This window comes from Heloderma suspectum, chromosome 17 (assembly GCF_057233095.1).
Source record: "Heloderma suspectum isolate Gila_16-S chromosome 17, 16-S_ref, whole genome shotgun sequence".
Lineage (NCBI taxonomy): Eukaryota > Metazoa > Chordata > Lepidosauria > Squamata > Helodermatidae > Heloderma > Heloderma suspectum.
In genome coordinates, this window is record NC_139474.1 from 9,461,959 (window position 1) to 9,487,673 (window position 25,715).

Below are 25,715 nucleotides of genomic sequence, written 5' to 3' on the forward strand. Positions count from 1 at the left end.
GAGAATTATATTAGAACTAGCAGAGGAGATAACAGAGTTAAGAGCGATCAATGAGCCCTCTAGCAATTCTGTTGCTTCATTCCAAGAAAGATGTCTAAGGAATATAAGAAGTACCTAAAAAAAAGTTATTGTAGAGCTGGAAAAAGTGCAGAAAAGGGCAATTAAAATGATCAAGGGGCTGGAGCAACTCCCCTATGCGGGAAGGTTACAACAGCTGGAATTGTTTATCTTGGAGAAAAGGCGAGTAAGGGGAGACATGCTAGAGGTGTGCAAAATTATGTTTGGTGTGGAGAATGTGGATAGGGAGACACTGAAAGTTTTTCTCTGATGCTGCCATGGCTTAAAGTCATTAGGGACACATGACATCATGGGCACTCTGCTCCCACCCCAGAGTTTACCTGTGGGAAAGCTGCATTTTTGCAGAATACTTTTACTCCATTGTTTTTCTTTAATTCGGCTTCCCGGCAGTTCGGCTGCTGTGTGCCCATCCCTTTACTTTAAATTTAGTATGATCAGGGCATTCCTAGTTTTTCACCTGGGCATGACCTCAGTAACCTAGGTAATTAGAATAACTTGCTGCCTTTCCAACACACCAAGCCCTAGAGTGCTTTTTCAAGCCTTCAGAATCACCCTGCACTTCCTTTTCGCCCGTGGGAGGAATTAGCATAAGTGATTATGCAATTCTCAGATGTTTGCATTACTTTGCTTCCCCGATGTTGTGTTAAATCACTTCCCCGATGTTGTGTAATGTCATTTCTCTGATACTGTGTTAGAGCTTTATCGCAGTAGTGATCTGGTGAGGTCTCAGGATCAGGGGAGCCTGTCATTGTGAGCAGGGAGAAAGTGCCCAGAGAAGGACAAAGGGGTGGTGGTAACTTTGGGACAGTTTGCTGGAATGAAGGGAAATTGGAGGTTGGTGGGATACTCTCATGGGGAGCCTTCAGATGCTGCACTTGAGAATTGGGGATTTTGGCTTCTTCAGGCAAAAGTGCACATACTAGGGAAAAGGGGTGGGGGAGAAGAATAACACCATGACAGTTTGCTGGAATGGGGTGAAATGGGGGGGATGCTCAGGGGGGGCTTCAGATGCTGCTCTCAAGAATTGAGGATTTTGGCTTCTTCAGACAAAAGTGCGCAAATTGGGGGAAATGGGGGGAGAGGAATAACTCTGTGACAGTTTGCTGGAATAGGGCAAAATTGGGATTGTGGGCTGCTGTCATGGGGAGCTTTCAGCATAGGGGCAAGCCTCTCTCTTTGGTTGAGCAGTCCCTGCCAGGTTGATGACATTCCATTATACTCCCCCCACCAAACCCGGGAGTATGTTCCTTTCAAGCACTGTGTGACCTGTGAAAACTGGATTTTAAAGATACGGTGCACTCAGCTTTTCTTGCTTTGTGTGTCCCTGACGAACCAAAGCCAATTCCACAAAAACTCAGGTAATACTCCAACACGCTTCTCATTCCCTTGGCCTGAAGATCCTCCCCAGGGAGACATTTTTCTCCTTCTCACATAGTACTAGAACCAATCGGGTCATCCCATGAAGCTGATTGGTGGGAGATTCAGGACAGAGAAAAGGAAATTCGTCTTCACACAGTGCAGAGCTAAACTATGGAATTTGCTACCACAAGATGTAGTGATGGCCACCAACTTGGTTGTCTTTAAAAGGTGGTTAGACAAATTCTGGGGGAGGAGACTATGAATGGCTACCTCCAGTATCAGAGGCAGTAGGCCAGTGTATCCCAGTTGCTGGGGAACATGGGCAGGAGGGTGCTGTTGCACTCATGTCCTGCTTGTGGGTTTCCCATGGGCAGCTGGTTGGTGCTGTGTGAACAGAATGCTGGACAAGATGGACCCTTGGTCTGATCCAGCTGGGCTCTTCTTTTGTTCTTATGTTCATATTTCTGGATTTCACTACCCTAGTTCTGCATCCTTCCTGTTTCTTACAGTGGCAAATGAAATGCTTCTCAGGGAAGCCCAAGAGCAGGGTGTGAAGGCAATAGTCGTCCCTGCTTCTTTCTCTTCCAGCAACTAGCAATCAGTGGCATACTGCCTTTGAAACTGGAGGCAGTTTCTAATAGCAAACTCTTGTGGCGAGTGCCGACAGGATTGCAGCCACAACGAGGCCACCAAGAAACAAGAGGGAGGTATTGGTATGACTGGGGGAACCCCAAGTTTCACAGAAGTACAAAAAAAAAAAAAAATTAAGAGAAGACTTAAGGGGTCAATACCCCCAAATTGGCTCACTCAGTGTTGAGCATGCTCAGTAGCCTCAGAATATTGACTGTCACTTGGGAAAGAAAAATGGAAAATGGGATGGGGCAGGGCAGGGGAGGGGAGGAAGTGGAATGCCTTATTTGAGCCTCGATAACAGCGTCTAATATCCAAGATGAGGGCATGGGCAGCTGTCAGGAACCTTGAACAGGAGCACATCTCTTATCCTCACAATAATCCTGTGAGGTAGGCATGGCAGAGAGAGTGCGCGATTAGCCCAGGATCATCCAGGAAGCTTTGGATGTGCAAAGGTAGTAATGCAATGAGCTGTGCCCTTTGCATGTGCAGAAAAAGGCCCACGTCCATGTATGCAGGATATACAAAGGTGGCAATGCACTGTGCCCCTCGTGTGCAAAGGAGGGCCCATGTGCGTGTACGCAGGATGTGCAAAGGCAGCAATGCTATGAATGGTGCCCTCGCATGTATCACTGTTCCCCAACCTGCCGCCTTGCCGAGGGGTGGGAATACAACTCCCATGATCAGCCAGCCCAGATGTTGGAAGTTGCGGTCCAACACATCCGGCGAGGGCCAGGTTGGGAAAGGCTTGCATAAGCATACACCCCCTTTCACGCATCTCTGGCCGCCTTGTAGCTTCACTCGCTCTTTCAGTCCGCGCCCCTTTTCAGGATCCCGCCCCTTCAGTGGAGGCTGGTGGCTCTGATTTCGGTGGGGATATGATCTCCACTCTGGATCTCAGCCAGAACCAGCCAGAACTCTAAAGGAGCTACCTAAGGCGCTGAACCAATTTTGGAGATGGGATTCAGCACCTTCGATAGCTCCTTTAGAGTTTTGGCTGGTCCTGACTGCAACTCAAAACAGATTTACAGCCCCAACGAAATTGGAGCCACCAGCCCCCGCTGCACCCCTTCGAAAGCCACGCTCCTTTCCCTCGTGCTCCGATTGGACGGCGGGTGCCGTCCATCCCCGCTCCGATCCCCGCCTACTAGCGTCTGCAGCGCGTGATCGACTTGCCATGCAGCCAGCGCAACGCGAACCTCTTCCAGGATCCTGGTAAGGGGCCGGCGTGGGCCCTTTCCCCGTTTTGTGCGCGTGCATGCGGCGAAAGGGCAAGCGGGGGCGCGAGAGGGGCAGTGATTTGCCCCTCTCCTTGCACAAGAGTTTGCACGAGCAGGGCAGATCCGTGCCCATGTTCAGCTTGCTGATTCTGCGAAGCACACTTAACTGAGGAGCACGTCCTATTGAACTCAGTGGGGCTCTCCTTCTGAATTGACCTGCTTCGGGTTGTGCCCTGCACCGTGACTATAGTTCGCAAACCAGCCGTCCCCGGGCTCAAGGTGTTTTGGAGTTCAGTTCCCATCATCCCTGGCGCTTGGCCATGCGGATGGGAGTTGTAGTACAAATCTGGAGGATAACAGGTTGGGGAAGGCTGACTAAGGCCACAGTCCTGGGCATGCTTAGAAAAAAAGTCCTACAACTCCCAGCATGCCCCAGCCAGCTTGGCTGGCTGGGGCATGCTGGGAGTTGTAGGACTTTTTTCTGTCTAAACATGCCTACAATTGCAACTTTAGTTGATGAACTGCCCATTCATGAGCAAGCCACCCCAAAATATTTTGCATTACTACAGGGAACAATAGATGGTTGCTTAAAAAAAATCATCCCCCCCCCCCCCCAAGCTACTGTGAGGACCACAGCTAAGCTCAGAAGGATCAGGGAAGCCTGGGTGGGTGCCAGGGCGTTAACATCAGCATCCCCGCTAATAAAGTGCCAACGCTGTGTCCCTGCCACACTGCCCTCCCACCAAGGACAGTGGCATCTTAATACCCTGCATTCTGTCCCTTCCAGGACACTGGAGCGCACAGTATGGCTGAATACCGGAGCGCCCATGCCACTTTTGGGCCTCGGCACCTTCCGCCTGCAGGGCAAAGACACAGTGCAGCTCAGCCTGGATGCTGCCCTGGAGAACGGGTACCGCTTGGTGGATACAGCTGCTGTCTATCATAATGAGGCCGCCATCAGGCGCGCGCTGGGCAAGTTGCTGCCACATCACGGCCTCGCTCGCAGCGACGTCTTCCTCACTAGCAAGTTGAGCCCTAGAGACCATGGAGAGGCCCTGGCCGAAAAAGCCTGCCTCCGCAGCCTTGAGGAACTGGGCTGCGATTACTTGGATCTCTACCTCATCCACTGGCCGGGCACACAAGGCCGACCCCAGCAGGACCCGGGTAACCGGGAACGCCGGCAACAGACCTGGCGGGCTCTGGAGAGGTTGCATGAAGCTGGTAAGCTTCGGGCCATCGGCGTCTCTAATTATACCATCCGACACTTAGAGGAGCTGTTGGCAGATTGTCAGGTGCCTCCAGCAGTTCTCCAAGTGGAATTCTACCCGGAACTGGCGCAGTCAGAGCTGCTGGGCTTCTGCCGCCAGAAGGGGATCCACCTACAGGCCTACTCGTCACTTGGGGCCGGCCAGCTGGTGGGGCGGCCAGAGGTGGTGAATGTCGCTGCGTGGCAAGGGCGGTCGCCCGCCCAGGTCTTATTGCGCTGGGCTCTGCAGCAAGGCGTCAGTGTGATCCCCAAGTCAGCCTCCCCTAGCCGTGTGGCTGAAAACAGCCAGCTCTGGACTTGGGACTTGAGCCAAACAGATATGGAAGCACTAAGCACAATGGATTGTGGGAAACACTATTGCTGGGACCCCAGTGGGGTGGCTTAGCATGGGGCAGAGGCGAGAACGGTGGCAAAACCTAGTCCAGAAACGAATGTCCATCTGGGTCCAAAGTGCAACCGTTCCTCCAAATTTGAAGCTGTGCCTTTTAAAAAATCAGACAAACTGCCTCTCCTGGTATGAAGCTACCCTTACACTGCAGTCAACATCCGAGGCCCTCTTCTGAGCGCCTCCTCAGAGGGAGGTTCAGAGGTCGGCAACAAAAGAGAGGGCCTTCTCAATGGGCTATTTATTATTATTATTAACTTTATTTGAATGTTTTAGTCACTTTTCTAAAACAAAGAACCAAAAGCATATGATGGGCTTTTTATGCACCAGTGGTTTGAGTTATGGTCTATACTGATGATTTGGTTGTTTAATTATATTTCGGTAGTTTAATGGAAATTGTTTTCAGCTGTTTTATATTGTGTATGTTTTAATAATTTTGTTTTAAGTTGCCTTGGGTCTTTTTTTTCTATGAGACTGGCAACTAAGATATTCAAATAATAATTAATAATAACATTAATAATAATAATATTAATTTGAATTTATTAAATAATACATTCTAGTAATAATAATATCCCTGCTAGTGTTTAATTTTAAAGACAGAACACCAAGCAGTGCATGAAAGCTGCAAGGTTTGCTCTCCTCTGCCCAAACTACCCGGACCGAGAAATGGAATTCTAAAGCAATGATGTTGCACAAGAATTCAAATTCTGTGAGTTTAATTTGCATTTAAATATTGACACATTTTTTCATGATGTAGCAAAAGCCCACCTGTCATTTTGTCGCCAGCCTCTACCACGGGATCCAGTTACCCCATCCACAAGATAGTTGGTGGTCAGGAGAACTGTAAACATGAGCCTGAATTGCAGTGATGGGCAGTGATACACTGTAAGCCCGAATTAAACAACATTTAATAAAAGCTCATACACATTTCTCCATAGGGAAAAAAAAATCAGGGCTGTTACGTTAGTAATCAATACAGTGTTTGTTCTTTCGTTCTTTCTTTTGTAAAGATACTCTCTCTAGAAAGGTCAGGACAAGATCCCCTGAAAATTAGGGGTGTAGGATGCTATGAGTGGGAGCCGGAGCAGGTGAGAAAGGCATTGACCCCCGTGTAGGTAAGATTCTTACGCATCATACTACAGTATGAGATCTAGGCAACACTTTTCAAGGGGAGTTGGGTATGGAGGTGCTGAGGAATGACGCATGCTCATCCCCGCCCCCAATATATTTGGGGACACCACAGTGAAGAAAATGTGCCATATTGACCATACAGATGTATCCCCCTCCCCCTTTTCCCTCCCTGTGTAACAGACAGCAGCCAAACACCATCACGGAGGGCTTCGGGGGCCCTCATTGCCCGGGGAACTTCGGCGCCACCACGACTGCAGAGTCTCCTTCCAGCCAGACCTTTGGCGCATTTGGGAGGCTGTCCCTGCGCTCTTTGGGCGTGGCAGCTTCTGTAAGAGAGGTGGAGATGTAGTATTTTCTTTCTTTCTTTCTTTCTCTCTCACACACACACACCCCTCTCACCTCTGCAAGCTGCTACGTGTTGAACCTCTTTCAGCCAAAAGGTCGGATTCCATTTTGGAGAAGCTCTTGGGGGCCGCATTCCAGTAGTGGGCGGAGCCAAAGGCAAAAAGGGTGGGGCCAAGCCCACAATAATACCAGCCTGATTGAGCTTAAAGCTCTTACTGTTACCATCCAAGCCTTAGGAGGGGCATTTCAGCCTTTTAGAATGTGGAAAAAACTGCACAAAATCTGGGAAACCACCAAACGATCAGTGGTCGGGGAAAGGGGACTGGGCCCTCTGGGGAACTCGAGGGCTGCATTTGGTCCCCAGGTCTGTGGTTCCCCATCCCTATGCTATATTCTAGTTGTTGTTTTTTTCCTTTTGCTTCTGGATGCCTCCCACTCACAGGGCTTTTGAACAAATTGGGTCTATGGATGGAAAACTGTCTTTTCCCCAAATAGGGCTAAGGGTGAAGATGTGTGTAACATTTTTCATTGTATTTTTGGTGTTGTTTAGGTCAAAACAAGGAAAAACTAGCTGAGATAAGCTCCTATTGGCTAGTGACCGGAATATCCCCAATACCTGCTCACCAAAGTTCTTTTTAAAGTGTGCTTTGTTTTTCATTTTGGTAAGGTGCTGGATAAATACTTCTCTAGCACTTTTTAAAATTAAAAATAATCTCCCATGAAGGAGACAGCAAGACCCAGACCAGACATACCTCCTGGGTGTGGGAAAGAGCTCACTGATTTCGGTCCGTAAGGGGAAGGGCCATAGCTCAGTGATCATGTAGCAAGAAGATGACCCTTCTCTGCCTGGGACCCTGTTGCTGTCACTTAGAGTAAACAATACTAGCTAGATGACCTAATAGTCTGGGTAAAAAAACAGCTTCCTATGTTCCTAACTAGGTTCACAAGGCTCACGATGAACCTGCTGTGACTGCTCCTCCCATGCTGTGACCACATTCAGACAATCCTGCCTTGGCTTTGTAGTCTGAGATATGAACGAGCTTTTGTCCAATACATGCAGCCCCCTTGTGCATGCCAGCAAACAAAGCAGGAAGTCTTCCACTAGCTATAGCTTCCTGTTTTGTCCGGACTGGGAAACTATGGTTAACAGCTTTGGAACAAGCCAGGATATCAAACCATGGTTCAAACCAAGTCAGGATATTAAACCAACTTCAAACTCTGGTTTGATATCCTGGCTTGTTCCTGAGCTGTTAACCATAGCTTCCCAGCTCGGACAAAATAGGAAACGATAGTTAACAGAAGACTTCCTTGGTTTGTTTGCCAGCTTATGCTAACGGGCTGTGTACACAAGCAAAGGACTTGTTTGTATCTTCACTTAGTATGCTGAGACATGATTGTCTGAACTCTCCCTCTGTCTGTTTTCCCCCACTATGTGTCAGTTTTTGCCATAATTCTAGCAGTGGTTGTACATAGTGGTCCAACTACTTGTACCATTGGTTGTACATGAATGGTACATTTCTGTTGGAAAGTGTATTTGACCAGTACTCCTATTGGTATCATTCGGAGAATTTAATACCTTTGGTGTATCGAGCATAATGCAACATTGCCAATGGTTATTAACAGCAAGAGTGGTCCACATCACTAGTGATAATGGTGAGGCAAACTGAATTTGTGCGTGCAATCAACTGTGTGTGTGTGTGTTTTTGCTTCCAGCAACATGCCTTCACATAGGATGCATAATAAATACCAGTGTATCCACCTTCCCTGGGAAATGCGCATCTATGTGCCATGCCAACCTCACCTGTAGTGCGCCATGGAACTCGTCACTCATCCTGCGCAGCTCCCGCCCGTATCGCTGGGCAGCCCACAAGATGGGTGGGGCAGAGCGTGAGCGTGCCCGGAAAGCACGCAGCTCATCTGGGGCTTCCGAATCTGGCAAGGGAGGGTCTGACGCAATGCGGCGTCTCAGCTCTGACACAGGGAGAGAACACAAAAAAATAAATACAGGTATGGGGGTTAAACCACACTTGCAAAGGAGTTCTGGTCCATAGGATGGACTGATTTTCACATTGTTTTGGATACAGAGAACCAGTATGGTGTATTGAATGGAGCAGCCTTCCCCAAGCTGGTGTCCTCCAGATGTTTTGGGACTCCAGTGTTCATCATTCCCAGCAAGACCTGCTGTATTCAGTGGGACTTCCAACATAGTAAGCATGTTTAGGACTGCAGCTTTACAGTGCAAGCCTGTGGCCCTATACACAGTTACCTGGGAGGAAACCCCATTGAACTCAATATATAGGACTACACTGTTCATTTATGAATCCATGAAATTTATATTAATTTGCAGAAAACAGACTTTGATTAAAAAAACATGGCTTGATTGCTATAAATCGGGTGGGGAGCCTTTTTTCCCTCTGTCGAGGGCTGCATTCCCTTAGGGAGGCCCTCGACAGAGAAAAAACTGGGGTACGGTGGGGAGAACTTCACGGAAGACGGGAAATCACCAGATGAACGCTGATTGGGGAAAGGGGGCTGGGTTGGGACCCCAGCCTGAGGTTCTGCACCCCTGCCTGTACGGGGGGTAATCTGGGGCTGCTTGTGGGCTGAGGGCCAGGCTGGAGCCCCAAATAGCAGAACAGTGGGCCCATGGTTTCCATTTTCTTCTCTTGTGTCTGCACATGTGTGCCGACTGAGAATAACACTTCATGCATCTGATGAAGCTGGATCTAATCCACGAAAGCCTATGCCACATTAAGGCTACAATTCTCTATACACTGACCTGGGAGTAAGCCCCGTTGAACGCACTGGGACTCCTAAGTAAAACATAAGAACATAAGAAAAGCCATGCTGGGGCAGATCAAGGGTTCATCTAGTCCAGCATTCTGTTCACACAGTGGCCAACCAGCTGCCTGCGGGAAACCCACAAGTAGAACATGAGTGCAAAAGCATTCTTCTGCCCATATTCCCCAGCAACTGGTGTACACAGGCCTACTGCCTCTGATACTGGAGGTGGCATATAGCCATCAGGACTAGTAGCCATTGGTAGCCTTCTCCATGAATTTGTCTAACCCCCTTTTGAAGCCATCCAAATTGGCATCTACCACTACATCTTGTGGAACTGAATATGCCTAGGATTGCTGTGCAAATCTGTTAGCTTTTAAGAAGTCAGAGGACCCTTATCTGGTTTGTTGTAACAGGGTAATATAACGACGCTTCCAGAATCCTAATCATGTTTACTCAAAAGCAGTTCAGTGGGATGTAAGTCCCCTAGTAAGCATGCTTAGGGTTCCAGGTTTGGAGTTGGTTTTCCAGGCAGTGAAGTTTTAAACAAACTAGAACAACATGAGAAAAGAAGAATATAATGCAATTAAGGGCAGGAATGGGATGGGAAGTCAAAATAGGTGATGAAAGACAGAAATAAGCTAAATTTGGGGTAGACGATCTATGGAGCCCTAATAGTCTCCCATCCACACACACAAAAGATGCCCCTCTCCCATGGTTGCCTGGGACAATCTAGATCAGGCGTGCCATACCTCAGGCTCATGGGCCAGATGTGGCCCTTCTGGTGTCCCTGTCCAGCCCTTCAGGTTTCCCAGCTTTTGTGCAGTTCTTTTCCCCATTCTAAACCGGTGAAATGCCTCTCCTAAGAGTTAGTTACTGGCAGTAAGCGCTTTAAGCTTAAATAGGCTGGTGCTTTGGGTCACGTCCCTTTTGCCTTTGGCCACGCCCACTACTGGAATGCACCCCCCCATCCAGGGAGCTTTTCCAAAATCAAAGTCTGCCCTTGGGCTGAAAGAGGTTAGATGCCATGCCCTCCATAATATAGTGCAGGGGTGGGCAGAAGGCTGGTTGGGATCGATTGGTAGATCTCTGGGTGCTTTCCAGTACATCAACAAGGATTTTTTACTCCTAGTTGTTTAACAGCAGCAAAAAAATGACTCCCTCCTCACTTCAGTTTGACTGCTGCTGGCTTATGGAAACCAGGAACGGATTTTTGCATGAAAGGACTGAGAGGTCAGATCACTTATGGCCACTCAAAATGAATTCTTGGGCTCAGCTCAGTTCTTTAATTCTGCGTCTCTTGCACCTGGCTCCAGCTGGTGGATCTCGAGGTTCTGGTAAAACCCAAAGCAGGTCCTGCAAGCCTCGAAGGGACCCACGAAGAGGGAATGCGCTTGTTGTGGCTGAAATCCCACCTGGATTTTCATTGCCAGTCGGGCTGCCAGGCTCCTTGTCCCCTCCTGCGGCTCCTCTGCCGGTCAGCTTGGGATCTTGCGGCTCTTTCTCTCCAGTCAGGAAAGTGTCTTCGTCATTGTATTCGGCAATCTGGAACATTGTCAGGGGGCTGGCATGGCCCCCCACCCACCCACCCAACCTGCCGCTCTCCCGGCCCAGCTGTGGAGGAAGAAGGAAGTATGGAGAGAGGAGCACAGGAAGCTGCCTTATGTTGGCTAGGCTCACACACTAATCACACTAATCACACACTAATCCACTTAATGGTTAAGTGTGGATTGTTGTTGAACCATGTGTTAGTGTATCGTTTGAACCCAGGACCTTTTCCGCAGGGTGGCTGGTTAACCATGCAGTGTGGCTTGTTAACCACCCTGAACAACGCAACAACAACACCATGGGTTCCCGAGGTGGCTTGTTCGAGAAAAGTAAGCCACCCCACCTGGTTAACAAGCTACCCTGTGGAAAATGTCCCGGGTTCAGACAACGCGCTAACCCACGGTTCAATAAACAACCCACTGATCAACAACAACCCACACACAACCACTGAGTGTGGGTTACCATGTTGTGCAAACAGCCCCATTCAGTCAGACCGTTGGTCCGTCGAGCCCTGAATTTTTAGACAATGATCAGATTTGGGTGACACGACAGCCCACCATGGGTTAATTAACCCTCAGGGCACCACGTCCACCATTATGAATATGCCAGCTCTGGCCATGGCTTGTCATGTCATCCAAACCCGGACAATGGGGGTTGAGGGTTAAACAACCCTCACAGAACCCATGGTCTGTTTTAGGGTTATGTGAGGGTTGTTTAACCCTGAAATAGCCCCCACCACATCAGTTCAGACAACACGACAAGCCACAGCATCCCCCAGCCAGGGCTTGCATATCCGTCATGGCTGGCATGCACCACAGCTCCTCATGGGTAAATTAACCACAATGGGCTGTTGTGTTGTGCGAACTGGCCCACTGACTGGCACCGTCTACCGGATTTCAGGCTGGAGTTTTTCCAGACCTATCTGGAGAAGCCGGTGATTGAACCTGGAACCTTTTGCATGCAAAGCAAGAGCTCTGCCACTGAGCTACAGCCAAAGGCCTTTTTCTTTATGCAAGCATTTAGCTCCCAAACCGTTATTGTTGTATTTTAATGGGTTTGGTGTGATAGTATGATTTGATGGCTGTTTTGTTGGGACTTGTTTGATTAATATGGTAAACTGCTTGTGGCCCTTTTGGAAAAAGGCCAGAGTATAAGGATTATACTTATAATTTATACAAGTAAAATGAGGGCAGAAAGCTGGGGTAGTGACTAAGTGGTTGAGGTGTGAACCAGGAAGTCCCCGATTCCAGTCGTGCTCCCGGCATTGACTCACCAAGGCAAAGCTATTCTGTCTCAGCTTCAGCCACCTCCAAAACTCTCCTCCTGCAATATGGAGATAGGAATACTGGCCTAACTTGCAGGGTTGTTCTTGTCCGGATTATGGAGATAACTATGTACAAAAGAAGAGCCCTGCTGGATCAGACCAAAGGCCTGTCAAGGCCAATAGCCAGTGTTCCCCAATGGCAAACTAGATCCTTCAGGAACCTCACAAGCAGGGCGTTAAGGTAATAGCCCTCTCCATCAATTGATCCCCAGGGACTGGTATTCAGAGATATACTGCCTCTGATTGTGGAGGTTCCATACAGTTAATAGCTTTTCTTCTCTGCAGTCTTTCCTAATCCCCTTTTAAAGCTAGCTAAGCTAGCAGCAAATTCTGTAAGTTAATTATGCATTGATTTAGGAACATAGGCAGCTGCCTTATACTGAGCCAGGCCCTTGATCCATCCAGCCCAGTATTGTCAACACTGACTGGTAGCAGCAGCTCTCCAGGGTTTCAGGCAGGAGTTTCGTCCAACCCACATCTATTACCAAACAATTTCGCCAGGGAACCCCCAAAATCCAGCATGCTTAGAGATACAATGGAGGGAAAAGTTATTTCCCTGCACCGTGCATTGGTTCGCAAAGCTCTTTTCTCATCATCATTAATAATCCCAACCCTTCAGCTGAAAGTCAAATCTTGCTCCATGCTCCCCTAGCAGCCTCCCACCTTTGGGTGGCTTAATCTTTGGATGCAACCCCCCACCCCACCTCTTTTCAAAGTCCTGCTGGGTAGTCTAAATATTGATGCTCCGTTCAGCTCTACCTCCGTTCTTGCATTCCCTCCTTTGCTGATCCACTCAACTGGGGGGTCCCATTTATTTATTTATGTATTATTAACATTTATATACCACCACATTTGCTATAAAAAAGCCATCAAGACAGTGTACAACAATTTAAAACAAAACCTTAGCACAAGACAAAAACAAAACCCCAAGAACACTAAAAGTGGTAAAACGCTAAAATAACTACATGATTTAAAAGGCTAAATTAAAAAGACTTCACACCCTTTCTAAAAGCCATATCCTCAGTTATGCATTTTCCCTCCTCCATGTTCATCCTTCCCAAATCTTAGGGTAGCTTCCACCTTTTGCTTTGGCTTTCCTGGGTTTTCCACTTTTTTCCCCTCCCTTCCCAGATCTTGGGAGCCTCAACTCCTTCCCTCCTGGATTATTATTATTAATTTCTCCGACTTCTTCCTCTTTCTAACCCATCCAGCCCGCCCCTCTGACCACCCCCTCCCCACAATTACCTAAATAAGGGTCGCTTCCTTTTCCCTCTTCCTCCTCCTGTTTACAGCTTGCTGAGACCCAGCCACAGTCGCCTGGGCAATGGAGAACTGCCACCGCCCCTGCCCAATCAAGGTTAGAAACGTCAATGCTCCGCCTCCTGTTGACCTCAGCTCCTCCCATCTTCTGGCTGTTTTCCGCTAAACCTCCTCACACATTTAATTGATATAGGATGGAATGCAAGGAGATCTCTAAAGTCCCTGTGCTCTGAGATCTCTAAACCCCCTCAGTGGAACAGTTCTCTGCGTCTTTCTTCCACAAATATAATTTCACTGGATCCAAACCAATGACACATAATGGGCACATAAAACAAAGTAAGACTTGCTGCTCCACCAGAAAAAAAACCAATCAAAATCAGGCAATGCCTTTATTTGGACCAATCAAATCTGTAGAAAATTATGAGCAAGCTTTCGGATCTCTGGCATGTTGTTACAAAAAGCACATGATATTGTTTCATATATATCCGTGTATATAGTGTATAATGTTCATGTTTGTACATTAGATAATTAATACAATATCAGATATTGCAAGATGCATTAATATGTTAATACAAATGTAAAAGACATGTATATAATACAATATTAGTGTCATCTTGAATGATGCATTAGTACATGTTAATAACATGTATATAATACAATATCAGTCTGATCTTGTATGATGCAGTAATATAATATGTTAACACAGAAATAAAAATGTAGAAAATTAATATGAGCTCAGCCTGATATTGAATGATGCATTAATATAATGATACAAACATAAATAAAAGTTATATAATTGATAGATCAGACTGATATTGCATGATGTATGAATATGTTAACACAACAAAGCAATTAAATGAAAATTAAGCTAATGTAGGCTGTTCTTGCCTCCTGTCCCTCTTTTTGAGAAGACAACCAGACACATATGACAGACACATATATATATATATACACACACACACATGCATGGGGGTGGGGAACAGACACACCCTTATGATGTGTGCGTGTATGGGGGGGAGAAATTCCCCAGACAGGAGATTTGGAGGGGGTTTTGTTGTTGTTCAGTCGTCCAGTCGTGCCCGACTCTTCGTGACCCCGTGGACCATAGCACACCAGGCCTTCCTGTCCTGCGCTCTCTCCTGGAGTGTGCTCAAGTTCATATTCATTGCATCAGTGATGCTATCTAGCCATCTCATCCTCTGTCGTCCCCTTCTCCTTTTGCCTTCAGTCTTTCCCAGCATCAGGGTCTTTTCCAGAGAGTTTTCTCTTCGCATTAGGTGGCCAAAATATTTGAGCTTCAGCTTCAATATCTGTCCTTCCAATGAGCACTCAGGATTGATTTCCTTTAGGATGGACTGATTTGACCTCCTTGCAGTCCAGGGGACTCATAAGAGTCTTCTCCAGCACCACAGTTCGAAAGCATCAATTCTTCGGCGCTCAGCCTTCCTTATAGTCCAGCTCTCACAGCCATACATTACTACTGGGAAAACCATAGCTTTGATTAGACGGACCTTTGTCAGCAAGGTGATGTCTCTGCTTCTTACTATGCTGGCTAGGTTGGCCATAGCTTTCCTCCCAGGGAGCAAGCGTCTTTTAATTTCATGGCTACAGTCACCGTCTGCGGTGATCTTGGAGCCCAAGAAAGTAAAATCTGTCACTGCTTCCATTTCTTCCCCTTCTATATGCCAGGAAGTGATGGGGCCAGATGCCATGATCTTCGTTTTTTTAATGTTGAGTTTCAAACCAGCTTTTGCACTCTCCTTTTTCACCCTCAACAAGAGGCTCTTGAGATCCTCTTCGCTTTCTGCCATTAGGGTGGTATCGTCTGCATATCGGAGGTTGTTGATAATTCTCCCGGCAATCTTAATTTCAACCTGTAATTCATCCAACCCGACGTTTCTCATGATGTACTCTGCATATAAGTTAAATAAGCAGGGTGACAATATGCAGCCTTGTACTCCTTTCCCAATTTTGAACCACTCAGTTGTTCCATGTCTGGTTCTTACTGTTGCTTCTTGACCCTCGTACAGGTTTCTTATATAACATCAATTAGGGACGGACGGACAGACAGACCCGGCTAGGAGTGGAGAAGGCTGCATTAAAATGTTGAAGTCATGATGTCTGCATGGTCAGAGAGTCTTAAGATGGAAGGGAGTAAATAGATTATGCTTTCCCCAACCTGGTGCCCTCCATATGTATTGGACTACAGCTCCCATTGTCCCCTGACAACATGGCCAGGTTGGGGAAGGCTGTATCGGACTGTTGTGACAAAGACAACACATAATGGCCAATACCCCAATTTTTAAAAATATAAAATCCGGTTATTATTCCAATTTCTCTTTGACCATAGGCAAGAGACTGCAAGGTAGTAAATTACACAACCAGATAACTGGCCTCACAATCATATACCCACTGGCCTGGGAGTAAGCCCCATAGAAATCTGTAGGACTTGCTTCTGAGTAGACACACACAAGATTGCCCTGTTTATTTAGAAGATTTATCCCCCCACCACAGTCTTTTGAGCGAATGATCCTCAAGGCGATGACGACACTTTGCAGTAATACAAAACAAAAGCTCCACACATCTGCAAACCTACAACTCAGCAGCCTGTAGTCCTTTGGCCGATGGATGGGCCCAAGATGGGCTTCCACTCAGCTCTGCAGTCCCAGGGCAACTGGCCGTTGAAGCCGAGTGTCCTTTCTGTCAGGGAATGTGAAATGAGCTGCTCCTTCTCTGGCCGATGGATGGGTTCAGGTCAGTCTCCCCCTTGCCACCGTGTTCTTCCTGGGAGGCAGGGGTGTTGCTAGGCACTTAAAAGATTCTGGGCCCAATCTTTCCATTGGCACCAATGGAAGGCTTTTTCTAAGTTTAATTATCCTGTGGAGGGGAATTTTGGGAGGGGGCACAGTGCCGCCTTCCCTCCCCATGGAAATCCCCCCTCCTGCATGGCCATTAAGCTGAGAGAAAAAACCAGTTTGCACCAATGGAAAGGTTTCTTTTTTCCCTAACCTTCATTGTCATGCAGGTGGTGATGGGGGGGGGGTTAACCCTGTTCTCCCCAGCTGCAACCTCCTTGAAAATTGCCCTCTGCATGGCAGTTAGCCTTAGGAAGCAAAAACTGCCATTCATACAAATGAACATTAAAGGCTCTGGAATAGATCTGGACCTCTGGGGAAAAGATTCCAAAGGGAAATACAGAAACAACAAAAACAGTTAAAACCATTTAAAACCCCAGTTTCAAATAATTAATGTATATGTGCGTGATTAATGGAAGATAATTCATGTATATGTACACACATGTACAAGTATATGGCTACTGATTTTATATTGTTGTAACTAGAATATTTCATGCACACCCCACTCTGTTATTGAAAGACTGTTTGAACATGATTGGAAAACAAAAATAAAATATAAATGTGGTGTGGTTGTTTAGAGTGTCAGAGTGGGGAGACAATCCCCACACAGTCATGAGAGGAATGCAGGTATTGCCAGAATCTCTAAAGAAGTGTCTCTCTCAATCCCACATCAGTTTAGAGATTATTTTGTGGCATGAAAGTAGCATTGTCCATCTTTATTATTTTCTTTTTAAAAAATTATTAAAAGAATCTCATTACACCTTTAAGACTAACTGAAATTGTTATTATTTCCAGAGGGGTAGCTGTGTTAGTCTGTTGCAGCAAAAACAAGTCTTGTTGTACCCTAAAGACTAACAAATTTATTCTGGCATAAACTTCGGTGGGTGCTGCCAGAATAAATTTGTTAGTCTTTAAGGTATCACAAGACTTTGTTGAAATTGTTATTATTTTTTTGCCAGAGAATTGTATAGAGATATATATTTCCCAATATTACGTAATTGCAATATTTTTTTAAAAAAATTGTTTTAGTATACAAATGGCAAAGTGTTCTCAGTGTCCACAATGAGAGCCTGCCAGAGTTCTGAGCATTTCACTACTTTAGGACAGGCTGTTTGTGAATTGTATTAACCAGCCTTGCAGTGACAGTTCTTCAGTGGGAGATTGAGAATGTGGATTTCTGTGATATATAGATAGGAAGGATTAATAAAGTTGGGAAACAATAGAGGCTCCCATAAATTGGGACATATTGTCACAATTGGGCGTTTAAAGTTCCTAGTAACTGGTACGTTTGGGATTGTGTGCAGAAAGGATATTGGGACACAGAATTGCCAGACAAATCTGATCTCATTTTTTGATCAAGTCACCTCCCTTGTAGACCGTGGGAATGCTGTAGACATCATATACCTCGACTTCAGCAAAGCTTTCGACAAAGTGCCCCATGATATCCTGATGAGCAAACTTGCTCGAAGTGGGCTAGATGAAACAACGATCATGTGGATCCACAGTTGGCTACAGAATCGGACTCAAAGAGTGCTTATCAATGGGACCTTCTCAAGCTGGGGAGAGGTAACGAGTGGGGTACCGCAGGGCTCAGTCCTGGGCCCAGTGCTCCTCAACATTTTTATTAATGACTTGGAGGAGGAGGTGCAGGGAATGCTGATCAAATTTGCAGATGACACCAAATTGGGAGGGATAGCTAATACTTTGGAAGACAGAAACAAAATTCAAAGTGATCTGGATAGACTGGAGTGCTGGGCAGAAAACAACAGAATGGCATTTAATAGGGACAAATGCCAAGTTCTGCACCTAGGAAAAAGAAACCAAATGCACAGTTACAAGATGGGGGATACGTGGCTCAACCACACTACGAGCGAGAAGGATCTTGGAATTGTCGTCGATCACAAGCTGAATATGAGCCAACAATGTGATGTGGCTGCAAAAAAGGCAAATGCTATTTTGGGCTGCATTAATAGAAGCATCGCTTCCAAATCCCGGGAAGTACTAGTTCCCCTCTACTCAGCACTGGTTAGGCCTCATCTGGAGTACTGTGTCCAGTTCTGGGCACCACACTTTAAGAAGGATGCAGACAAGCTGGAGAGGGTTCAAAGGAGGGCAACAAAGATGATCAGGGGACTGGAAACAAAGCCCTATGAAGAGAGACTGAAAGAACTGGGCATGTTTAGCCTTGAGAAGAGAAGACTGAGGGGAGATATGATAGCACTCTTCAAGTACTTGAAAGGTTGTCACAGAGAAGAAGGCCAGGATCTCTTCTTGATCATCCCAGAGTGCAGGACACGGAATAATGGGCTCAAGTTACAGGAAGCCAGATTCCGGCTGAACATCAGGAAAAACTTCCTGAGTGTCAGAGCAATACGGCAATGGAACCAATTACCTGGGGAGGTGGTGGGCTCTCCCACACTGGAGGCCTTTAAGACGAGGCTGGACAGCCATTTGTCAGGGATGCTCTGACTTGGATTCCTGCATTGAGCAGGGGGTTGGACTCGATGGCCTTGTAGGCCCCTTCCAACCCTACTATTCTATGATTCTATGAATATTGGGATAAAACTGGGAGGCAGTGAGAATAACTGTGCGTGGGGTGGGGGCGCTTTTCCTGGAAATGTACAAAAATCTCTGTGGGTATATCTTAATATATACATTAATAGGGGAGCGAAGTTAGCTACATGTGCCCTCACTTAAGATGGCGGCCGGAAAGAGCAGTGCCGCTCTAGCCAGGACGGTCTCCGCGGCTTGTGCCATTCACTACGCTCCTTACGCCCTTTGCCCAAGAGAAAGAGGCGGGCGCTGGAAGAGCCGTCGCTGTCGTCACGCCGAGCCGGTGAAAGGGAGGGGGCGGGGCTTACGCACTTTGCGCAGCTCGGAGTCGCCGGGGAAGTAACGCAGCTGGGGCGGCTTTAGGCCCGGGGATCGTCTCCCCCCTCCCCGAATTGGGGGAGAAGGCGGGGATGCGGGCCGCCTGTTGATCGAGAATCCTGAAGGAGCCGAGGGACCCAGGCGTCCGAGAGTGTGTGCGTGTGTGGGGGGGGAGGCTTAAGGGAACCAGGTAGCTAAGGCTTAGGGAGTGTGGACCAGGGGACCCAGGCGTCCGAGGGGAAGGGGACTAAGGGTCCCAGGAAGAAAGGATTAAAGGACCCAAGCATCCCAAAACTGAAACTGGGCACCAGCCAAGGGAGCCAGGTGTCCGAGAACCTGGAGAATGCAGGAATAAAGAATCTAGGAACCTGAGAATTGAGGGCTAAGGGACGCAGGTGTCCGAGGTTCCCGAGAGGAATAAGGGGATTCAGATATCCGACAGTTGGGAGCTGAGGGACCCAGGTGTCCGAGATTACGGAGGAGGAAGGCTTACGGGATCCAGATACCTGAGAATTAGGGGCTAAGAAGACCCAGGTGCCCGAGAGCTTGGAGGAGGGGGAAGGGGTATCCAGGTGCCTGAGGAACCCTCTCGAAGCCTGTTGGAGGGGTAAGGCCAGGCCAAGAGACAGACCCGGACGTTTTCTGGTCTGGAAAGGAATGGGGGGAGTTCAAGGTTGGGGGCACCTGAGGAGCTCAGCACCTTAGAGTCAGCCTATTGCTCCTACGTAGGGTTGGAGAGGATCTGGATTGGAATCATTGAGGTCTGGTCTGGCTTCTTTTTCCCACGCATCGGATCTGGTTCTCCCCTCCATGCTTTCTTAGCAGAGAAGGGTGGGTGGGTGGGTGCCAGCTGCCTCTACCCCCCCTTCCTTTTCACACCTCTCATGGAACTTGCAAACTTCCCTTGATTAATCTGCGCAAGGGGTCGGCCTCCCGCAGCCCTGAAGGATGTAACCTGCCCCCTCACATGGGGGCAGCTCCTCCTTCGAAGTGAGTGGGGTTGTGGCGGTGGCCCCTTGATGCCTGCATCATGGAAATGATGCCCTCCTGAGTGGAGGTGGGTGCCCTCTCACTGATGTTTGAGATGGAGGAGGCCATCAGCAATCTCAGCTTCATCGTGCCGGCTTCGCGCCTCACGCCTGCCTTCCCGCCTGCCGTCAAGGTGGGGCTCACAGCGCTGTACACGGCCCTGTACGCCTTGCTTTTCCTCTCGGTCTACGCCCAGCTCTGGCTGGTCCTCTTCTACCGCCACAAGAAGTTCAGCTACCAGACGGTCTTCCTCTTCCTCTGCCTCTTCTGGGCTGCCCTGCGCACCACCCTTTTCTCCTTCTACTTCAGGAACACCCTCAAGGCCAACCACTTGAGCCCCTTCTTCTTCTGGCTTCTCTACTGCTGCCCTGTCTGCCTGCAGTTCTTCACCTTGACCCTCATGAACCTGTACTTTGCCCAGGTAAATGCTAAAAATGCGCAGGTGGCTTGTGGGTAAAGATGCTAACTTGATTGCGTGGAAGACCACTCTTTAGCACCAATTTTGTGGAGGGGAGCATCAAGTGGGCCTGAATTATATGCAATGTTCATTATTTTCACCCAAATCAGGAGTGGGCAACTTTCTGCTCTCCAGATGTTTTGGCCTACAACTTGCATCATCCCTTGCCATTGGCTGTACTGGGTGGGGCTGATGGGAGTTGTAGGCCAAAACATCTGGAAAGCTACAACTTACCCACCTGTGATTTAAATCCTTGTGGACTTCCATTTGTGTCGGTGCCTTCATTCCTCCAGGCTGTGAAATGGGCATAACAGGAATGGCAGACCTCATGTCTTTGTACGTTTGTATTTGCATGTAGGGTCTAGAAGCTGGTGTTTACTGTTTTAAAATAATAATACATTATTATTATTAAAACTGTGAGCACCAACCACAAAACGCTGTAATTAAAATAATTAAAACAGCAGCAGAACTAGATATTAAAAGGCCACCTGATGTAGGCTACAATACTGTACCCTCTTTCCTGGGAATAGGTCCCATTGGGTAATATTGAGCTTCAGCTATTGGGCGGTATAGAAGTGAAAATCAATCAATCAATCCAGTGTTAGTCCAACTTAGGGGAGACCCACTGAAATGAATAGCACAAGTTAGTCATGACAAACTTAAGACCCATTTATTTCAATGGGTCTAATTCTCAGTAGGACTAACATTGGATACTACCTAGTGAGGCTTACGTCTGAGTAGACATGCATAGGATTGTGCTCTAAATGTGTTCTCAGTTTCTGGCTGGAAGACAGTGGGGAGGGAATCAAGCGAAAGTCTGCAAGGGGCATTGCTCCAAAACCACCACAAAGCAACAAACCTCCACAAAGGAGGCTCTATATCTGATCTTCACTTGCTTGACCATTAGCAGTGATGGCAAAGACAGCAGGGCCTCCAAAGCAGAACTTGAACTGTTGGGCAGGTTGATAACGACAGCTAACTGTCCTCGAACAGCAGAAATCTGGCTTGTAGCACAAACTTTGTTGCCTCCCTTTTTGTAACTGAAAGGTAATATTGTTGAGTCTAAGAGTCATGAGCTGTGAACCTTGTCATTTTTTTGCCACCTTGATTGCTATTTTAGGGTAATAAGGTGGGGTACAAATCAAATAAATAAATGCATAAAAATAAGCCTGTAAGTCCCTGCTGCTTCAAATTTCACCTTGGCCTGTAAGGTCATTAGGGGCACAATCCTATGCATGTTTAGACAGAGAAAAGGCCTACAATTCCCAGCATTCCCCAGCCAGCAAGGCCTTTTCTCTGCCTAAACATGCATAGGATTGCGCCCTAGATGGCCCTAATGCAGACTGCTGTCTCTGCGACCCCCCATATCTGCAATGTGGGGGTGTTAATCTTTCCAGAGCTGTTGTCACAATCGCTGAGAAGTATATCAAGTGCCTTGAATGCTCTAAAGATGTTCTATAAATGCATATTATTATTTCCATTTTATAGATTGCAGGGTGGGGGTGGGGACCGAAACTGGGAGAAGAATGGCTTTCCCAAAGTCACAGAGGGGTGGGGACTTTCTACCAGATTCAAGAATGTGGAAACTACCAGTTTCCTCCAAGAACTTGGAAGTCATCAAGTTTCTAGTCCTTGTGGAAAACAGGAAAATATAGAAGCTGTATCAGCTAGACAAAGCCAGAGAAGACCTGGGTGGTGCTCTGCTGCCTGCCTCCCCGCCGCTCCCCCGCTACCATGTTTCTCCCTATCTATCCCATGCACACACGGAGAGTGAGATATGTCTTGTCACCTATAGCCTATAGTGTGGCTCCAAAGGTCTTTTCAATCTGTTGGCTACTGATTTACTTTCTGGAATAAGCGACTTGGAGATGGTAGCGGTGTTTCCTAGCTAGCGGGCCTTTTGCCAGCAACCATTTGGATTTATCTAGGACCTAGGGAGTAGTGGAAACTGGGGTGGGGGAAGTGATCAGGAGCCTGTCTCTTCTGGGGCCAAGGCATGTCACTGAGAACTGAAATACATGCTCCCCTGTCATCCCATTGGGCTTTGGGTTCTGGTGGCAGGTGGAGCGATGGATCAGATGTCTCAAGCTGATCCCTCCCCCTACCTTCTTTCCCACATTCATTCCTGCCAACAGCAAATTCAGGTGGTGGCTGCCGATCAGAATGGGGCCACTGAAAAACAAGAGGGAGGTGTCCGCATGCTCAGGAGAGTCCCAAGGTTTGCAGAAGTACAAAAATACCCACCTTAAGGGACCAAGACCCACAAAAAACAGTCCAGTACTGAGCACACTCAGTAGCCTCAGAATGTTGAATGTCAGTTGGAAGTGGAAAAGAGGTGTGGGGAGGAAAAGTGGAATGCCCTTTTTGCAGGGGAATGGCTGGCTAGAACCCTGAATGGAGCACTCCTGTTAGGAGGGGAAGGGTGAACTGCAACAACTTGTTTATAGATCCCCCTTGTCTTTTGTAATGCTAATCCCCCCTTTACCCCCAGGTGGTTTTCAAGGCCAAAGCAAAATACCGCCCTGAACTCACCAAAGGCCTGTAAGTATTTGTGTGTCTGGTTGTCTCTGTGTAGCATCATAACAATAATGCCAGCCTTTCCCACCTTGGTGCTCTCCAGACTACAACTCTCAGCATCCCTTCTAGCCTGTAGCCATGCTGGCTGGGGATGATAGGAATTGTAGTCAACACATCTGGAGGGTGGTGGGTTGGGGGAGGCTTTTACACCCTCCTTTCCCACATAAATCTTGGGGGGGAGCAGGAAGAGGTGGGAAAGAATGCTGTCTTTTCTCTAAAAATCCTACATCCTTGTTTGTCTTTATCAAAATAAAACCAAAGCAGCTCCCAGTGTAAAATCATTAAAACAACAGACAAATAAATCCAAAACATGAAATTGCAGGTGAGAAATTGCACTCATGAAATTGCACACGTGAAAAAACTCACAAGTGATACGCTCCCATAGAAGCATCTTTCAATACAAATAGTGATTGTGTCGAGTTCTGAAGGCGAAGCCATTTTAGCCAGAAGCTTTCTCAAAACCCTAGGCCTTACCCAAACCCCTAAAGCAGAGGTGGGCAACTTGTGGCCCTCCAGGTACTGTTGGCCAACAACTCCCGTCAGCTCTTGCCAGCATTGCCAGTGGTAGGGCATGATGGGAGCTGCAGGTCACGGTGGGCTACAAGTTGCCCAGCCCTGACCTAAAGGGTGATAGGGCTGCGGCCTGGCAAACCTCTGTAAGGAAGGAATTCCACAGAGCCAGCAGAGCTTCTAAGGAGACCCTGCTCCTGGAAGATGCCTGCTGAACTGCATTTGGCAATGGTGCCCACAGCAGGGCCTCAGATGTTGAAGGGAGCCTGTGCGAGGAAAAAGGCCGATCCAGGCATGGAAGAAGGCTGCGGAGGAGCTTGTCTCTGGCTCGAAGCCAAAACGTTTTCTCACCCTCCTGCACACATGTACACCCACCCGCCATTTCTGGCGATGGCCACCAGCTTCCATGGCTTTCCTCAAATTTGCAGGTTTATGAGACAGACCTGTCCATGGCTCTTATCCAAGGGTGGGCAAGTTTTTGGCTTACATTCCCCACTATCAGCTGTGCTAGCAAGGGTTGATGGCAGTCGTAGGCTTCAGGGATTGGGACCAGCACCTCCGCAGACATGCCCCAAGAAGACATGGGAAGTGATTCCAAGCCAGTTGGAGGAGGGGAAGGTGTTGTCGAGGCACCAAGGTTATGGGAGCAGGAGGCCAGTGAGAATAACAGTGACAGAGGGGATGAGGCATGGCTGCCGCCTAATCATTTGCATGGCAACTAGGCAGGGCTTTCAGAACCCATGGGAATGCTGGCTTCTAATGCAGAGGAGGAGGGGATAGGAATCAGAGACCCAATTGTTAGACAACAAATGAAAAGGGAGGAGAATGCCGGATCATGAGGTGCTCCAAGAGATGGGCAGCAAGGGAGGCAACTCCATGGAAAGACCTCCCTTGAGGGCAGGACTTGGTAGCCCACTCAGGTCGAGAAGGGAACCCCATAGTAGCCAGCAGCAGTTTCGTAGCAACTCCCTTTCATGGTGCTTTAATTCCAGGTAGTGACCTGAAGTCTATGCGATACTGTATTATGCAAACCCTGTTAGGAAGGCCTGTCTCTAATGGCTGCATGAGGGTGTTGTCTGTACATGAGGCAATGCCTGTTTGTTTGTAGTATGCATAATAAAAGCAGTTGACTGGAAATATGACTTGACAGCCTGACTACAAAGAAACCCAGGCGCCGTATCAGAGGGCCACAAATAACCCGCCTCTACTCTTAGCTTTGACAGCAACATAGAACCTCTATGTTCAGATGCACTCCAGTGCCAGAATACCAGCCACTTGGGACAGATGACCAAGGAGGAAGGCCATGCGTGCCTTGTGGCAACGTCTGACCAGAAATTGCTGAGAAACCATGCTGGGCGAGAGATGGGCCTTCAGTGGGCTCAGCTTGTTCGCTGACTCCGTATCTTTTTTGTGTCTCCCCCCAGGTTGGCCGTGCGAGGGGCATGCCTGGGCGCCAGCCTCCTCTTCCTGGTGGTGAACGTGGCATGTGCCGTGCTGGTGCGGGCTCACCGTGCCGAGCCGTGGGCGGTGGTCCTGGCGCGCGTTCTCATCAGCGACTTGCTGTTTGTGCTGGGGGCCGTCTCTCTCGCCCTCTGCCTCTGCCTCGTGGCCCGTGGCTCTCCTTCTACCCGTATCTACCTGGAAGCCAAGGTGGGGGTCCAGGGAAGGGGATTGGGGCCTGTTGCTTTTCTGGCTTCTACCACGCATGCTAGTCAGCTGCAAAACATTGTGCTGCGTTTGTGGGTCTTTGCCCTTTCCTGTTTATACAGGGCTCTGTGAACTCGGCGCTTGAGCACAAGTGCCGCTGAGGCTCTGAAGCAGTGCATGCTGGGAACTGTGGCCATTGCCCCCTTTCTCCCGCCTCTGCGTCGGCCCAAAGAGTTAAAGAGCTAGAGTTGCATGCAGCTGGAACTTCTGGGGTTTGAGTTGAAAGCCCTGATTCTTTCTGTGAATGAACTCTTATCTGACTTGTTAAATTGATTATGTGGGAGCCTGTTTGGCTTAGGAGTGACATAAAAATACTTCAAATAAATACATTAAATATCCCTTGCACCTGTATGGTGAAAGCTCTGCACTACACCTGTATTG

At 47.9% G+C, this 25,715-nt stretch overlaps 3 protein-coding genes across 10 annotated transcripts in view; 2 read left to right on the forward strand and 1 right to left on the reverse strand.

Moving 5' to 3' along the window:
* Window positions 1-3,167: 3,167 nt before the first annotated feature.
* Window positions 3,168-5,872, forward strand: LOC146334397 (uncharacterized). The gene is made up of 2 exons (XM_084823480.1): window positions 3,168-3,282; window positions 4,075-5,872. Exons 1-2 carry the CDS (start codon window positions 3,245-3,247, stop codon window positions 4,937-4,939), a joined length of 903 nt encoding a protein of 300 aa, XP_084679606.1. The 5' UTR covers window positions 3,168-3,244; the 3' UTR covers window positions 4,940-5,872.
* Window positions 5,639-13,394, reverse strand: BAD (BCL2 associated agonist of cell death). Of its 4 annotated transcripts, none has more exons than XM_084823485.1 (5): window positions 13,314-13,394; window positions 12,018-12,134; window positions 10,612-10,810; window positions 8,217-8,386; window positions 5,639-6,393 (listed from the first exon to the last, which is right to left on the reverse strand). In XM_084823485.1, the coding sequence occupies exons 3-5, from the start codon at window positions 10,748-10,750 to the stop codon at window positions 6,268-6,270; spliced, it is 435 nt and encodes a 144-aa protein (XP_084679611.1). In that variant the 5' UTR covers window positions 10,751-10,810; window positions 12,018-12,134; window positions 13,314-13,394; the 3' UTR covers window positions 5,639-6,267. The 4 variants fall into 4 exon arrangements, with proteins under 4 accessions (XP_084679611.1, XP_084679609.1, XP_084679610.1 ...); XM_084823483.1 differs by having other exon boundaries at window positions 5,639-6,396; XM_084823484.1 differs by lacking the exon at window positions 12,018-12,134.
* A 5,657-nt stretch (window positions 13,395-19,051) lies between these two features.
* GPR137 (G protein-coupled receptor 137) overlaps window positions 19,052-25,715 on the forward strand; it is a 31,509-nt gene continuing 24,845 nt past the window's right edge. For all 5 annotated transcript variants that reach the window (XM_084823498.1, XM_084823494.1, XM_084823497.1 and 2 more), the window contains exons 1-3: window positions 19,052-20,504; window positions 23,032-23,081; window positions 25,052-25,277. In XM_084823498.1, the coding sequence (XP_084679624.1) occupies window positions 20,130-20,504; window positions 23,032-23,081; window positions 25,052-25,277 (651 nt within the window). In that variant the 5' untranslated portion in view covers window positions 19,052-20,129. The remainder of the gene's footprint in view (window positions 20,505-23,031; window positions 23,082-25,051; window positions 25,278-25,715) is intronic.

Bases quoted from the DNA above. Each gene is read 5' to 3' on its own strand.
- LOC146334397 (XM_084823480.1), top strand. From the start codon at position 3,245: ATGCAGCCAGCGCAACGCGAACCTCTTCCAGGATCCTG. The intron at 3,283-4,074 runs GTAAGGGGCCGG...TGTCCCTTCCAG, and splicing joins GAACCTCTTCCAGGATCCTG to GACACTGGAGCGCACAGTAT.
- BAD (XM_084823482.1), bottom strand. From the start codon at position 10,750: ATGTTCCAGATTGCCGAATACAATGACGAAGACACTTTCCTGACTGGA. The intron at 8,387-10,611 runs GTGGGATTTCAG...TCCCTGTGTCAG, and splicing joins GACTGGCAATGAAAATCCAG to AGCTGAGACGCCGCATTGCG. The intron at 6,397-8,216 runs GTGAGGTTGGCA...CCTCTCTTACAG, and splicing joins AGTTCCATGGCGCACTACAG to AAGCTGCCACGCCCAAAGAG.